Source organism: Talaromyces stipitatus, genomic scaffold, assembly GCF_000003125.1.
Source record: "Talaromyces stipitatus ATCC 10500 scf_1105507295549 genomic scaffold, whole genome shotgun sequence".
Lineage (NCBI taxonomy): Eukaryota > Fungi > Ascomycota > Eurotiomycetes > Eurotiales > Trichocomaceae > Talaromyces > Talaromyces stipitatus.
This window is the reverse complement of record NW_002990117.1, coordinates 2,553,818-2,568,179: the sequence shown is the minus strand read 5'-3', so window position 1 is coordinate 2,568,179 and position 14,362 is coordinate 2,553,818. Positions and strand designations below refer to the sequence as shown.

The following is a 14,362-nucleotide window of genomic DNA, read 5'->3' as shown; positions in this document are numbered from 1 at the left end:
CACAGTAATATACAGCATTGGCGATGGCGATTGTCAAGGACTGTTCATAGAACAACGGATAGTTGACCATATATCAAGGAGTCGCTGCTGTTTGATCTCAGATCATGAACTCCCTCTGTCCGAAAGCTCTTCTTCTCGAAGAGGATCAGTGCGCAGTTCACGACGTCTGGACTGAATGAGAGTTTCCACTTCAATGTCGTGCTCATCTTGGGGTGAAATCGTGGGTTCTGTAGTTTCCATGTGCTCCTCGGGCTCGCCTCCATCAATGTCGAGAATCTGTGATTGGTTCGATTGACCAACCTCACTCGAGTCATATTCAAATTCAGATTCTTCGGAAAGCGTGTCGATTTCTTCAACAAGTTCTGCTGCACGTTTCTTCCCACCTACACCAAGGACTCCACCAGTCCACACATATTTTCGACGTTGCCAAGGGCTAAGATCGCCTTGCTCAACTTGGTTCCGCAGGAGGACACCTTGGTATTTCTCGCGCAAATGTGGCATCATCGCAATAGCTTCCAGGGTCCGCGGTGCTACCGAAGAAAGAGTGTCTAATTGCTCTCTGCCTTCGGTAAGACTCCTCTCCCTGAAGTCCTTCAATGTCGCCGCAAGATAGATCATGACATTGTATGTAGGATGCATCCACGTGGGAGTTAATTTTGTCCACAATCGGCTACCTTTCTTCCCAAGATGTTCCGTGTCTTTGCCTATTGGGCGTCTGTCCATCAGATCAATTGTGCTAGGAACGCCTGGGGGTCTCAATTGAGTTCCTCGAGCCAGCAGACGCCAACCTGGAAAGTGAGGCATGAAAATACGCTCGAAAGTAGAGAAAGCTTCGAGCTGATCAGGCGCGCTATTCGACGTGGCAAGAGTCCGCACATACATGAGCCAATTTTGAGATGACATGAGGAATCCACGTTTTTGATAGTCGCCAACCAATTCGGGCAACTTCGAACTTTGACCAGCTTTTCCCACCATTCCCATATATATGGTAAAGTGTCGCGACAGAATGTACCGTTGTGATGGAATAATAGATTCTTCTGAAGGGTAACGTGGAGTCCTGACATGCTTGTCGGTAGATTCAGGTGTCGGAGCTTCTGTGGTGTGTGACTCTTTATCTGGAGAATCTCTGCGGTCATTAGAAGCTGATTGGGACCCTGAGTCAGAAATCGACAGGGACGGAAGCCCAGGCAGGGAGATATTGCCCCTAGGAATTGGCGCATCGCCCGGTCTAGGTGTCAGAACTGGCGAGACAGGGGATCTTATCAGCATTCTTCCCGCTCTTTCCAAGGCTAGTTCCCAGCACTTTTGCACCGTTTCGAAATTTTCAGCCTGTGAGTACACTTCCATTAACACGGACAAGAAGCGCAAAGACGGCGCGACAATGCGTTTGTCTGAAGCCATGGCAGATTCGACATCCTTTGCATACTCTTTGAGCAACTGTTGCGTCCGGCGGTGCATTCCTTCTGTGCTATAAGCTTGCAGCACTGGCTCGTAGAGCAGTGAAGGGAAGGCCTCATGTACCGGTAAGCTGCTGGTTCCTGGGCGAGGGTATTTGTTGGCGAATTGCCGTCGATCAAAATCGAACACGGCCTTGTAAAGAAGATCCTCGGTTAATGCCAAACGATATCCCGAGTCTCCCAGACCATCTGCCTGAGAAGGTAGTACAAAGGTATCTCTTTGGAGGGTGGCCCTCAACATCAAGATACGAGCGCTCATGCTAGGATTTTTAAATCTCTGCTCCATTTCCTTATTGATGAGATAGATCATATCTCTATTCCCTTGTTTAACATAGCCATAAAGGACTATCGTATAATGAAATTCGGAAGCCTGGATACGTCGACCGCGCTGTAAGCCTCGAAGGAGACGCCGAGCTGAATCTGGTTGTCCGATAACCACAAAGCAGAGCATCATAGCAGCATAAGTCATTTCATCAAACTCTATCCCTGCTTCCTTCATTCGATTCTGGATTCGAGAGACAGAGTCGAGATCTGCTCGAAAGGCGTGAGACCATAGCAAGACGTTCCACATTCGGGTGCGCGAACCATCCAGAGACAAAGCCAGACACCTTTCTGCCATCTGTTCCGCTTCCTGAAAGCGTTGGTTGCGGCAATAGGCTTCGACAACCGTATCCATCAAAGCTGCAGGCATCTTGCCTGGCCGTTTTTCCGCCATCTGGCACAACTCTATCGTATTCTCAATATCACCCAACCTAGCACACATACCCATCAATGTCCCATAGGTGTACCAGTCTGGTTTCATACCTTTGCGATTCATTCGCCTCCAAACTCTGAAGGCCCCATAAGAATTACGAGCGTTGGCATGAGCTGAGATGAGTGCATTCCAGCACTGTCGACTTTGGTGTACTTTATAGACGTGCGCAATTTTATGAAACTCTTGTTCCGCTGACGGATAATCACCCAATCTTGCGTGAGCATGGATAAGCGCTCCAACCCATCTCGGCGTCCGCGGTGTCTTGTGCGGAACATTGGGGTTCTTAGTGGAAATTCCGTATAGCTCTACCATCTCGTCGAAGGTTTCTTGTGTCTTTGCTACATCACCTGATCGAGAAAAGGCGAGGAGCGCAAAATTGTACGCTCCTATCGATGGCTGCTTAAAGAAATGTGCGAATTCATCAAGAAGAAACTGAACTCCGTAACGAGTTTTCATTGCGGCGAGCATTTCCAACAATTGGTGAATGAGCGTTTTAGTTGGTCTGCACGAACTCAGATGCCACCGGAAATTCCGATAAAGAATCATAGATAAAACTCTGGAGGGGCGTGTCCCAATTTTGAGCAGAGTTTGAATGGCAGTTTCATAGTGGCTTTGTTGAAGAAAGCCTAGGTTGGCTGATTTTCGCGTTAAAGACAATGCACTCTCCACGATAATGTCTCGCATGATTTTGTCCGACCTAAAAACGAAACCAAGAATATCTGAAGCCAATTGCAAGTCGGTAGATGACGTTGAAGTCTCCTGCAGGTAATCGAGGAACAAATTGAGAAGACCCGGTAGGTCACGAAGCGAAGCTAGGATGGATGGCAACGCTTGAGAGATCCCCTCATGCTTTTTATTCCATATATGTGATAATTCTGGCCATTTCGAGTGCCGAATAGCAATTTTAGTGGCCAAAGACCACACGTCTATCTTGACACCCTTCGAGACAGCGTCGTCACATAAGCGTTCAACTGCAGGCAGGTGGCCTGCTCCGAGTAGAGGCTGAATCATGTTCTCATAGTCATTCGCGCGGCGTTCATTCACATTAATGCCTTCGAGCAGGCTTATAGCTCGCTCAACATCGAGAGACCTGTCCGACGTCGAAAAATAAGCCATGAGTTGTGATCTTGATTTCCGCTCCTGGTCGCCCGTCTCCCATAGTACCCATGCCCGATCGTAGTCTCGATGTAACCTGGTCCGTGGCACTGTACTCGGACCGATGTTTTCTATACTAGGTACATAGGATGAGGCTGCGGTAGCATGTGTCCGTCTCGGGGTTCGTGGAATGTTGACACGAGAGGCTCTGTCGGAAGCACAGTGGCTGCGTGAGCGTGACGTCTGACAGTAACTTCTCATAAAATTATAAACACGGCGTCTTTTCTGTATATTCAAATGCCCTTTTTTGTGCTTTGAAACCCATGCGGCGGCGCTCACAAGACACCTGCGAGGATAGAGAAAGTCGAGGAAAAAGTCAGGCGAAGCTTGAGTTGAGATAGGGGCCGGTCGACCGTTTTTAGCTTCATGGTGTAGTCCGGATTGCCAGAGGCGCACATCGGTGTCAGAGATTTGACATTTCCAGAAATTGGGGTCAAGAGACTTTTGGCTGCGAAAGACAGTCAAGTACTTTTGTAGCACGCCTTGTCCGGCAAACTCGAGACATCCTACTGCTCGTTCAAGCATTACTCGATCGGACACGTAGGTGTGGAAATATATTTATGCGCAATATTTTCGAGGGATCGAGAGGAACATATCGAAGCCTGCTTGAGAGTCTGACTACCATTTCAATCAGCTAAGCTGAAAATGCAGACAATTTGAAGGGAACATCAGCTCACGTGTTTTGCACCTGTGAAAAAGCGGTGATCAAGAAGCACCGAACGATTAATGACTGATAAATCTGACAATTGAAATATAAGTTATATTAGGAAAAATGTCGAAAAAGAGAAAAGAGAAAGGGAGATGTTGTACACGAGCTTGTGCCTGTCGCTTGCCTCTGGAAACATTTTGATATTGAAGCTTCGAGGTCAGAAGTTGTCCGCGGCGGCCGGCCGATCGTTTACCCGAGCACACACCCGACGACAGGCACCGATATTCCCCGCCATACTCAGTCTGCAGTAGCAAATTACAACAACCATTCTTCAGCAAGACAATGGAGATCACAAATTTGTTCTTCACACGTCGTGAAGAGTCCCTGCTTTCTGGGGACTACAATACTTACCGTGCACAAACATCTCGTCGTTTACATACTGTGCGGAAGAGGCTTGGACGCACAACACCCAAGGGTCGAAAGTACAGTGCTGAAGCTCCTGTAACTTCTGAAGATGTTGCATCTAATCCACAGTACGTTGCGAGGAATTTATTTGAGTTCAGCTACAAACTTCTAGTTATGAATTGCTAATTGTAATTCTAGAGCCGCCCACCTACTCATTCTGAGCGCTGAACGAGCATGGGCCCAGGCAATGCATATGAAAGCTGTCCACTCCGCTGACCCGTCAGCAAAAAGTGTATTGGGACCTACGCGACGCCATATAATTAGCAGGTTGACCAAAGCGTCTCGGTATGCTGAAAGACTCGTGTCCATTTTACAAGACCGTTCCTTCTCGGGCGCATCAGATATCGATCTTCTGGAGGCTCGTGGCTATCTTGCTCTCTTGTTGGGTGGACTATACATGGAGAAACAGAAATGGGATCAGTGCCTTCAACAATTCAGCATGGCTCGAATTGTATACTCTGCTCTCAGTCAGAAAGAGAGAAAGGAAGCATATCGCGAAATCATATCCGTCACAATTGATACTTCACTCCGGTACGCCGCATACCAGCTCAAGATTTCCCGCAATAAGCCTTTGCCTTCACTCGCGATTGAGAGGTTTCCAGGCGACAGTGAGGTTCGTGCTGAGCTGGAAAAAGCCGATCCGAATTGTCTGGTGGAGGACGCTGCGGGTACCACGAGACTGGCAGATGGTGAAATCGAACAGCTGCCAGAAACGATCAGTTGGAGGTCACGCTCGGTACCTATCGAAGATGCATCTATAGCGCAAGCTCTTGCAGCTGCAGCTGCAGCCGAATCCAAGCTTACTTCGTTCTTACAGGAGCGACCTACCACATCTCCCAAGGAGAAGGCAGCCGCTTACGACAATGTCATCCTAGCCAGTCAAGAAGTTGTTGATGCCACCAAAACGGCTATCGATGATCTTGTCAATGAGGGGGCTGATAGGGGAGATCGGAGAATGCAGGCACTGCAAGTCACTCGGACTGCGGTCAATTATTCTCTTGTTAGCTGGAGAGTTGGTAGAAATCGTGTTCTAAGCGGCGACCACGATGGGCTATTACTCGACGGTGAGCATTTCAAGGCTGACGAGTGGCGAAAACGAGCGCGTCAAGAAAGCGGAGGCAAGATTTTGTCGCAACTCCGTGAAAAGGTGGCACTATACGATTCTGTATTGCAAAGTCTGGACTTTGTACAAGAATTACCCGGTGTGGCGGGCGATTTGGAATTTGTTGAGGAACTGGAGCTGAAGCGTAACTACTTCAGGGCATTGCGGTAGGTTTCGGATTTTCTTTTCTGGTTCCCCTCTTTCTTTACGATTACTCATTATCATTACAACAGATGCTTCGCTATTGGCCGCTCTCATTCCTTTCAAGAGAACACCAAGAATGCTCTCGCTTTATTCTCCCGGAGCAGCGAACTTGCCGCAACTATCCAGAAAAGCGGCAAAGGTGTCACAGCAAAGGCTGGTCCACCAAGACTTGATGTCTCGTCCGAGGAGATCGAATTTCTTGCTATGACGTCTCATGGGTTCGAAGCAAAATACCGAGGTTTGGTTAGCCTTGACAGATTATCTGAAACGAAGCAGGATCCTTCCCGCTTCCAGCTGCCTTTGATTGAAAGAATGGATGAATACGCAGTAGAAAACTTAGACCTCAGCAAGCTGGTTCCTTTCCCGCCGAATATGCGCGCAGTTCCTGTCAAGCCGCTCTTCTTGGACGTTGCATGGAATTATATTCAATATCCCCGCGAGAAAATAGAACAAGCAGAGGCGCCAAGTATGGAAGGACGCCGTGGCTGGTTTGGCTTTGGACGTTGAACAAGTCCGGATACGCTGATTCCATAGCATGATAGCTGGTGTACATTACTACGACTCCATTTGGTTTTTGCAGTATCATAGCGAGAGCTCCCAAACAGCAACAATAATCAAGGAAAGACGTGCTGGAGCCTCGATCATATGTGACACGTGCGATCTAATGGACCATTCTCTTTTAGGACTAGCGGCATGGGTTTTATGCTTAAAATCTGCAAGCTCTGATAGGGCAAGCATATATCATGTGATCCAGGTAGCCCTCGTCCGGAAGACCCGATGCCGAATCAGCCCATCTTGCATTCTTTTGAGCAAATACATCTCGTACTCTCTATGATATATTCTCTTTGATAGATGTACAGCATGGGATGGGAATTGCAATTCAATTACTGAATAAGCTGTTCTTGTAGAACACGAGTGCGGAAGCAACAAGGACAATACATATCAATGATCGAAGTGCGATGCCCCGGGATTGATACTGGTAGTCAGTGGCTACATGTTGATGTAACTAACTACATCACCCAATACATAGATAGGTGTAATCAAGACCATGATATTGGCCAATACCATTGAAAATCTCCATATCCGCAGTACGTAATAGACTAGTTAGGTAGTTAAGTTAGTTTGGAGGTGTACAATGTAGGAAGTATCCCTGGAGTCTTGGCGCGGCCGCCTCCTTTTCTTCTCCACTCTTCACTTCCTTACTTTTAAACTCCAACCTTTTCCTTGTGTCATCTACGATTCTCCAGACACAAGCATTCGAGCCAGGCGTGTCTTCGACTTATTAGAAACGTCCTGCAATCATCATGGCCGAGCTCAATGGGAGCTTCGCCTCCCCGGTGGCAGATTCCAGCGTCATGGCTCAACTCGCCAATCCCACGGATGCTTTGTACTCTTTTGTCAATGGCCTCACGATCTGGAGTGGCCTCCTCTATCTGCTTCTCGCAGCCATCGTGTACGATCAAGGTGCGTGATATGTTATCCAAGTTTCGCGTATAGTTACACAATCTAATTACGCGCAGTGAAATACATCTACCTCAAAGGCTCAATCGTCGGCCCGTCAATGAAAATTCCCTTCATGGGTCCTTTTCTCCAATCCGTGTTTCCCAAATTCACCGAATACAAGGCCAAGTGGGACAGCGGTGCGTTGAGCTGTGTCTCAGTTTTCCACAAGTAGGTTGAATTCCATCTACGCATGCCGCCGTGCGCTGTTGTCCACCTGAGGTGTTAATACGAAAGCGCTCAGGTTCGTGGTGATCGCATCCAACCGCGACCTCTCTCGCAAGATCTTCAACTCCCCCGCTTATGTCAAGCCCTGTGTCGTCGATGCTGCTCACAAGCTTCTGGGTTCTACCAACTGGGTCTTTTTGGACGGCAAGGCCCACGTCGAATTCCGTAAGGGCTTGAACGGCCTCTTTACCCGTCACGCACTTTCGCTATACCTACCTGGTCAAGATGAAGTCTACGACAAGTACTTCAAGCACTGGGCCGAAGTTTCCGCTAAGAATGACTACAAGCCCATGCAATTCATGCCCGAGTTCCGAGAGTTCATGACCGCCATTTCTTGCAAGACCTTCGTTGGAGATCACATTGATAATGAAACGGTCAAGAGGATTGCTGATGACTACTTCCTAATCACTGCCGCTCTTGAGCTTGTCAACTTCCCCATTATCATTCCTTACACCAAGACCTGGTACGGCAAGAAGGCCGCTGATATGGTCCTGGAGGAGTTCTCCAAATGCGCTGCTAAGAGTAAAGTTCACATTGCCGCTGGTGGCGAAGTTACTTGTATCATGGATGGCTGGGTCAAGCTTCAATTGGACTCTGCTAAATACCGCGAAAAGGCTGCCAAGGGTATCCCTGTGGATGATTCTGAGAAGCCTGCGTCTGTTCTCCGTGACTTTACCGACTACGAAATCGCCCAGACTGTGTTTACTTTCCTCTTTGCATCCCAAGATGCCACTAGTGCCGCTTGCACCTGGCTGTTCCAGCTCATGGCCGACCGTCCCGAGATTCTTGACAAAGTTCGTGAAGAAAACTACAGGCTGCGAAATGGCGACCGCAACGCTCCTTTGACCATGGATATGCTCGAAAACATGACCTACACCCGTGCTGTTGTCAAGGAGACTCTCCGTTACCGCCCTCCTGTTATCATGGTCCCTTACATGGCAAAGAAAGACTTCCCTATTACCGACACTTACACTGTTCCTAAGGGCTCTATGATCATTCCATCGATTTATCCAGCAACTCGTGACCCCGAGGCTTACGAAGACCCCGACAGCTTCAACCCCGATCGCTGGATCACTGGTACCGCCGAGAATCAGACAAAGAACTGGCTTATTTTCGGAACTGGCCCACACTACTGTCTCGGTCAGACATATGCCACCCACAACCTCATGGGTTTGATTGGCAAGGCTAGTATGCATCTTAACTGGAAACACCAAATCACGCCTGAATCTGAGGAGATCAAGGTCTTTGCCACAATTTTCCCACAGGTATGTCCATCATTTCTTTGCGCTGCAAGGTCATTAATATACTAACACAAATAGGATGACTGCTATCTTACCTTCACCCCAAGGGAGAAATAAATGACGACCCATTTACCACATGTGCAATTTCGAGCTTTTATTTCCCATACCATCGCAGTCGATGAAGCGAAAATGAGTGCATTTTTGTTGTAATAACATGGACAATAGTCGCAGTGAAAAAGTTGCGCCATTGCCAAATACGTTTTAATTAATGAACTCTTCTATTTGAAGGCGGTCTTTCATGTCATATGCATCTGAGTCAGCAGATGCTACTTATATAGAGTCTTAGACAGCACATGCGAGTGTTTCCTATCATGTCTTCTCTCGTCTTTCCTGTCCTTGAATCGCGTTATCATTCTGTTGCGAGCTCGGTAAGTGCCACCAAAACGGCAAGACTACTTAAATCCTTTGTTTTTCTTTTAGGGATGCAAAATTCATTCAGTACATAGTTTCAAATCCATTATTTTTCTTACAAATCATACAGCCTTCAGCTTTCCTCACGTTCTTCCATGTAGATAATTACACACCAGTCATAAAAAAATGACCTAGGTAAGCCGCGGCGGCATCGGCTTGGCGGGACTGTCAACTGACATCAGCGGCCTATGGAATCTTGACTACCTCACCTCCCAGCTACTCTCGATCACAACGAGTCCATTGTCGTTTAATTCATTCTATGCCATTGACTATCTATTTCAATTTACCATGTCGGCAAATGTTGCAGTAGGCGTAGCTCGCCGCGGGGCAAGGTCGGTCTTTGGAGCTTCGGCATTTTCACGAAGCAGCAGCTTTGTTTTCCGCTCGAGAAATATTCAGATTGCGTCGCAAAGAGTCAAGAATTTCTCGACAGAGCGATATCAGCTACTCAAGATTCAATACTGCTCACCGCAGCATTACCAAAGCAGATTCAATCTACAACAGCAACAGCAACATCGCAAGTACAGCTCTGAGAATGCGCCAGTATTCAAACAGATCGGATTCGATGATGTATGACAAACAATCTTCTTCATACTACCTGTTGTTTCTGTCACTTAACTAAAACCTCGTAATGGAAAAAACCAGATCAATACAAAACTCTCCCTATCCCCATCCTCAACACCCTCCAACATAATCCTCATCGATGTCCGCGAACCTGCCGAACTCGCCGCAACGGGGATCATACCAGGTGCTGTTTCGGTGCCTTTAGCCTCTCAACCAGATGCCTATTTCCTGCCCCCTGAGGAATTCGAGACGAGGTTCGGATATACCAAACCGGGGTTTGAGCAATCTTCCTCGCCGGAGACAGCGGGTAAAGAGAAGAAGGAGATTATATTCTATTGCAAGGCTGGAGTGAGAGCGCAGGCTGCGGCGCAGTTGGCTGTGCAGGCTGGGTATGATCCTGATACGTTGGGGGTATATCGTGGGAGTTGGTTGGATTGGACGAATAAGGGAGGGAAAGTGGAAAAATGGGAAGGTAACGATTAGGTCTATCAGGACTTGGATAGTCTCCCTTTAGGAAGCAGAGAGTAGGATAGGATGAAGTAGAAATTATATAATCAGAATCAATCACAACTACATACACATCACAAAAGTGTAAAAAAGCGTAAAGACTTTTCCCCCTTAATTCACATTTTTGATTTGTCATCTCATCTGATCGTATTCTGTTCAAGGAATATCAAAAAGTGGCTTCATCTTCTTGATTAAGGCCCACTCTTCCATCGTGACATCAGACCTATAGAATTCCTTGAGTGTATCAATACTCTTTCGTGAGATTTCAGAATAGAGTGTATCGCTTTCTTCCAATTGTCGGCCGTATGCGGGTTGATTGGCTCCGTCAATCTTGACGGCTACAGATGGTTGGCCACGTTTGCAGACTTGGATGGCTTTGTGGTCACGCTCAATTGAGGCCCTAAAAAATATATTAGATGGATGCTTCCAATTTCAAATGTGGGTGAACTTACACTCTTCCAAGTTGAATGATTTCCTTCTGGCCAGCTGCGTTCTGCTTCACAACTGCAATAGGTGTCAACAGTCTCAGGCTACCTTCAACAACATCCACACCCACGACAATGGGATCTTTCTTGTTGAAAACAGCAACGGTCTTGAGAACACAAGGGAATACTGCATGCATCTTGGATTCTTCTTTCCTCTGCTCGTTCAGCTCTGCCATGTGCTTGGTGAAGTCATCGAACAGATGATAAATAATATCTGCTGTGAAGATCTTGACGCCGACGTCGTCTGCGTACGCTTGAGCTTCTTTGTCGACCTTCACATCGAAACAGAGCATAACTGCATACTCTTTGAGACCCTTTTCTAACATCGTACCTGCCAGCATCACGTCACGCTTGAATACAGGTCCAATAGAAATGTTAGAGACGGGAATCTTAGAGACCCTAAGGAACTCAAGCAAGGCTTCAAGAGATCCAAGAGTAGATGCCTGTACGGAAACACCACGCTGATCTTTGGAAACCTTGCTGAGCAGGTTCTCAAGATCAGACATAACCTCTTCTTCCAAGTCCTCTTCATCGTCATCGGGACCGACAACCATTAACCTTGAACCGGCAATAGCATGTTCCAAGTCGTTGGCAGCGATCTTGACACCAAGAGCTGCCTTGACCTCCTTGTTGTGCACGTATTGAGACTTTAGTCGAAGTTCCTTAAGCGGTGCTGGCGTTAGTAACGCTCGAATATTTGTTGCTATAGGCCCGTTCAGACCACATAACACTATGCGATCGCCCTCCCGGAGGATACCGTTGGACAAGACAACGTCGATGGTTGTACCCAGACCCTCGATGACCTTGACTTCAAGCACTGTACATTCGACCTCGGAAAGGTACATGAGGGAGTTCGTCATACGTTCTTGGGTGAGAGTGGTCAAAAGCTTCAACATATCAGGAATACCTTCACCAGTGTGCGCAGAAGTTGGTACAAGAGACACGTTGCGAGCCATCGACTTGTTCTCCCAGTAGAGCTCAGAGTTGAAACCCTGTTCTGCAAAGGCAAGCTTGGTCTGTTCAACACGAGACCTGAATTCATTGATGACACCTTTGCTCTGCATAGCCAAACTCTCCTGGAAACCATTGTTATCAATCTTTTTCCATCCGTAGAGACGATCAATCTTGTTCAATGCCACGATGAAAGGCGTTTTGCGGTCTCGGAGGAGACGCATGGATTCCAAAGTTTGAGGTTCCAGACCGTGCATAATATCCACAACCAAGATAGCAATGTTACAAAGAGATGAACCTCGAGAACGAAGGTTAGAGAAGGATTCGTGACCAGGGGTATCGATAATAAGAAGACCAGGAATCTTGAATTCAAATGAACCATCCCGATTGACGACGGCAGTCTTCTGCTTCAAAGCATCAACAGGGAAGTAAGTAGCACCAATTTGCTGAGTGATACCTCCTGCTTCACCTTCCTGGACATTGGTCTGTCGAATCTTATCCAAAAGCTTAGTCTTTCCTGTATCGACGTGACCCAAAATACAACAAATAGGAGATCGTAGGTTGTCCTTTGATCGAGCAGCAAGAGCTTCTTCGTGTTGTTTCTTGCGTCGCTCTGCAGCCTCTGCTTTTCTCTGGGCGATAGCTTTCTGGGCAGCGGTAGCCTCTTCGTCTTCTTCGTCAGATGAAGTCTCCTCCTCTGACTCTGAGTCTTCGCTTTTTGCGGTGCCATTTGCCTGTTTCGCAGTTTTCTGCTCCTGGTCAACTTGTTTGTTATCTTGCTGTTCTTCGTCTGACTCCGCATCCCAGCTGTCTTTCACATCATCCCCAACCTCTGCTTTAGCAGCTGCCTCCCAATCATCCTCTAAATCCGCTTCATCTTTGGCCGCCTGAGCCTTGGCCAAATCTTCTTCTTCCTTCCTGCGCTTTTCATCCTCGGCTTCCCGTTGTGCTCTAGCGGCCGCGGCAGCAGCCTCCAGATCTACCTCGTCCTTCTTCGGTCCCTTCTTCTTACGGTTCGTCACAACCATCTTTTTCTTCTCGGATGGTTCGCCCCTTTCTTCGAGACCGGCAACATGGCCTACACCGGCAGCCAACATCTGTTTCATACGCAGCTCATTGCGCTCCTTGGCCTCCTTCTGGGCCTTGGTGAGAAGCTTGCCCTCTTTCCTCAGCTGCTCTTTCTTCTCCCTTTCCTTTTCCTTCTTACGTTGACGGGCCTCCTCCTTCTTTTTCTCTTCCTCTTCGAGCTTTCGAATACGTTCAGCCTCTGCAGCTTCGGCCTCGGCCCTTAGCCGCTCCTCTTCCTCCTGTGCCTTCCTTAACGCTTCTTGTTGTTTTTGGATAGCGGCCAAGTGTGCGGGGATCTTCTTCTTTTTGCCTGCAGGTTCTATCTTGGCAGCGGGGGCTGGGGTAGGCTCTGCCTTGACTTCGGGAGCCGCCTTAACCGGTTCTTCCTTAACAGGGGCAGCGGGTGTAGCAGCTTTCTTCTTTGCGGCCTGGAAATGATAGTGAACGTTAGAGCTAGGTTCCGTTAAATCCTCAAGTAGTACTAGTTTAAGCATAATAACTCACCTGTTCCTTCTTCCTCTGCTTCTCACGCTCTTTCTTCTCTTTTTCTTTCTCCTTTTTGGACTTCACTTTACCACCCTCTTCGGCTTCCTCAGCAGGTTCGAGTTTGGGAGGAGCTGGTGCAGCTTTGCCCTTCTTAGGCTTTCCGGTAAAAACATCATCCTCATCATCGAATGTAGCCTCCTGTGGAGCTTTACTAGAGAGATCAACAGCAGCGTCGCCGTTTGTGTCCGCCTGTGTTGGGTCCTCTCCTTCCACGAAATCATTGTCGAGTGCCTTGCCCTTCTTAGCCTTCTTCGATCGGTTCTTTTTCAAAGCGGCCAAAAGACCTCCTCCCATCTGATCGTCATCGCCGTTAGCTGCAGCATCGCCATTTGCCTCAGCAGGTGTTTCGGTCGCAGCAGGGACTGATTCTCCGAGCTCGGCCTCCCAGTCCTCCTCCTGTCTCTTATTCCCCTTCTTCTTGGGCGCCATTTTGACCTAAGTTTATTGCGGTACCGTTTGTTCTGATAAAATGGACCGTGTTCGAGACTGTATCCAGTGAAGGACAGCACCCGTCGTGTAGTGTCAAGTATCCCGTGTGGAAAATTTTTCTAACAAGCACAAAGCGTGTAGGCTCCAAGATCTATCAGTTGGAGACACAGATCAGGAAAAAACGTCTTCGTCAAGGAGCCGTGTGCGAAACTGTGGTGGCGTCAAAACAGGTTTGAACAATGGAGGGCGTTAGTATCGATAAGTAGTTTCGGAGATAGTGTTTGTGTGTTTGTTCTCCGGCGGCAAAGTGTGATCTCAAGTTCGAGAAAAGGAACCGAGATCCAAAAGGAGTGCTCAGGTGATACTTGGAATCCGAACACCCCAGGGTATTTTCCTAAGACTGTGCAAAAGAGTGTGATTTCTTAGGGTGGAACGGAGGGGCGAGAATTTTGGCTGTTGCGGGCGGTGGGGGAAACTTTCTAAGCGTTGCCTGAGGCGAAAAATATTTCTATCTCGCCGCCTCGGCTGTGCCCGTAAAACTGCACTACACGGTCTACGACAGCTCTAACATGGTGATATGGTGATA

General features: G+C 47.8%; 5 protein-coding genes across 5 annotated transcripts, besides 2 other annotated features; 3 read left to right on the top strand and 2 right to left on the bottom strand.

Annotated features, from left to right (window-relative positions):
* Window positions 1-102: 102 nt before the first annotated feature.
* Window positions 103-3,891, bottom strand: TSTA_017980 (translation regulator (Cya5), putative; the record flags this gene model as incomplete). Its single annotated transcript, XM_002483913.1, has 2 exons — window positions 103-276; window positions 301-3,891. The coding sequence occupies 2 exons, from the start codon at window positions 3,889-3,891 to the stop codon at window positions 103-105; spliced, it is 3,765 nt and encodes a 1,254-aa protein (XP_002483958.1).
* A 428-nt stretch (window positions 3,892-4,319) lies between these two features.
* TSTA_017970 (signal recognition particle, putative) lies at window positions 4,320-6,652 on the top strand. Its single transcript, XM_002483912.1, has 3 exons — window positions 4,320-4,548; window positions 4,619-5,749; window positions 5,816-6,652. Exons 1-3 carry the CDS (start codon window positions 4,358-4,360, stop codon window positions 6,291-6,293), a joined length of 1,800 nt encoding a protein of 599 aa, XP_002483957.1. The 5' UTR covers window positions 4,320-4,357; the 3' UTR covers window positions 6,294-6,652.
* A 379-nt stretch (window positions 6,653-7,031) lies between these two features.
* TSTA_017960 (cytochrome P450 sterol C-22 desaturase, putative) lies at window positions 7,032-9,288 on the top strand. The gene is made up of 4 exons (XM_002483911.1): window positions 7,032-7,250; window positions 7,307-7,457; window positions 7,531-8,779; window positions 8,834-9,288. The coding sequence occupies exons 1-4, from the start codon at window positions 7,091-7,093 to the stop codon at window positions 8,870-8,872; spliced, it is 1,599 nt and encodes a 532-aa protein (XP_002483956.1). The 5' UTR covers window positions 7,032-7,090; the 3' UTR covers window positions 8,873-9,288.
* Window positions 9,289-9,433: 145 nt separating this feature from the next.
* Window positions 9,434-10,697, top strand: TSTA_017950 (Rhodanese domain protein). Its single transcript, XM_002483910.1, has 2 exons — window positions 9,434-9,796; window positions 9,872-10,697. The coding sequence occupies exons 1-2, from the start codon at window positions 9,515-9,517 to the stop codon at window positions 10,271-10,273; spliced, it is 684 nt and encodes a 227-aa protein (XP_002483955.1). The 5' UTR covers window positions 9,434-9,514; the 3' UTR covers window positions 10,274-10,697.
* TSTA_017940 (mitochondrial translation initiation factor IF-2, putative) lies at window positions 9,880-14,205 on the bottom strand. The gene is made up of 3 exons (XM_002483909.1): window positions 13,306-14,205; window positions 10,750-13,229; window positions 9,880-10,697 (listed from the first exon to the last, which is right to left on the bottom strand). The coding sequence occupies exons 1-3, from the start codon at window positions 13,774-13,776 to the stop codon at window positions 10,454-10,456; spliced, it is 3,195 nt and encodes a 1,064-aa protein (XP_002483954.1). The 5' UTR covers window positions 13,777-14,205; the 3' UTR covers window positions 9,880-10,453.
* Window positions 12,894-12,976: a sequence feature (UNKNOWN FEATURE KEY polypurine).
* Window positions 13,302-13,361: a sequence feature (GA-rich).
* Window positions 14,206-14,362: the final 157 nt, after the last annotated feature.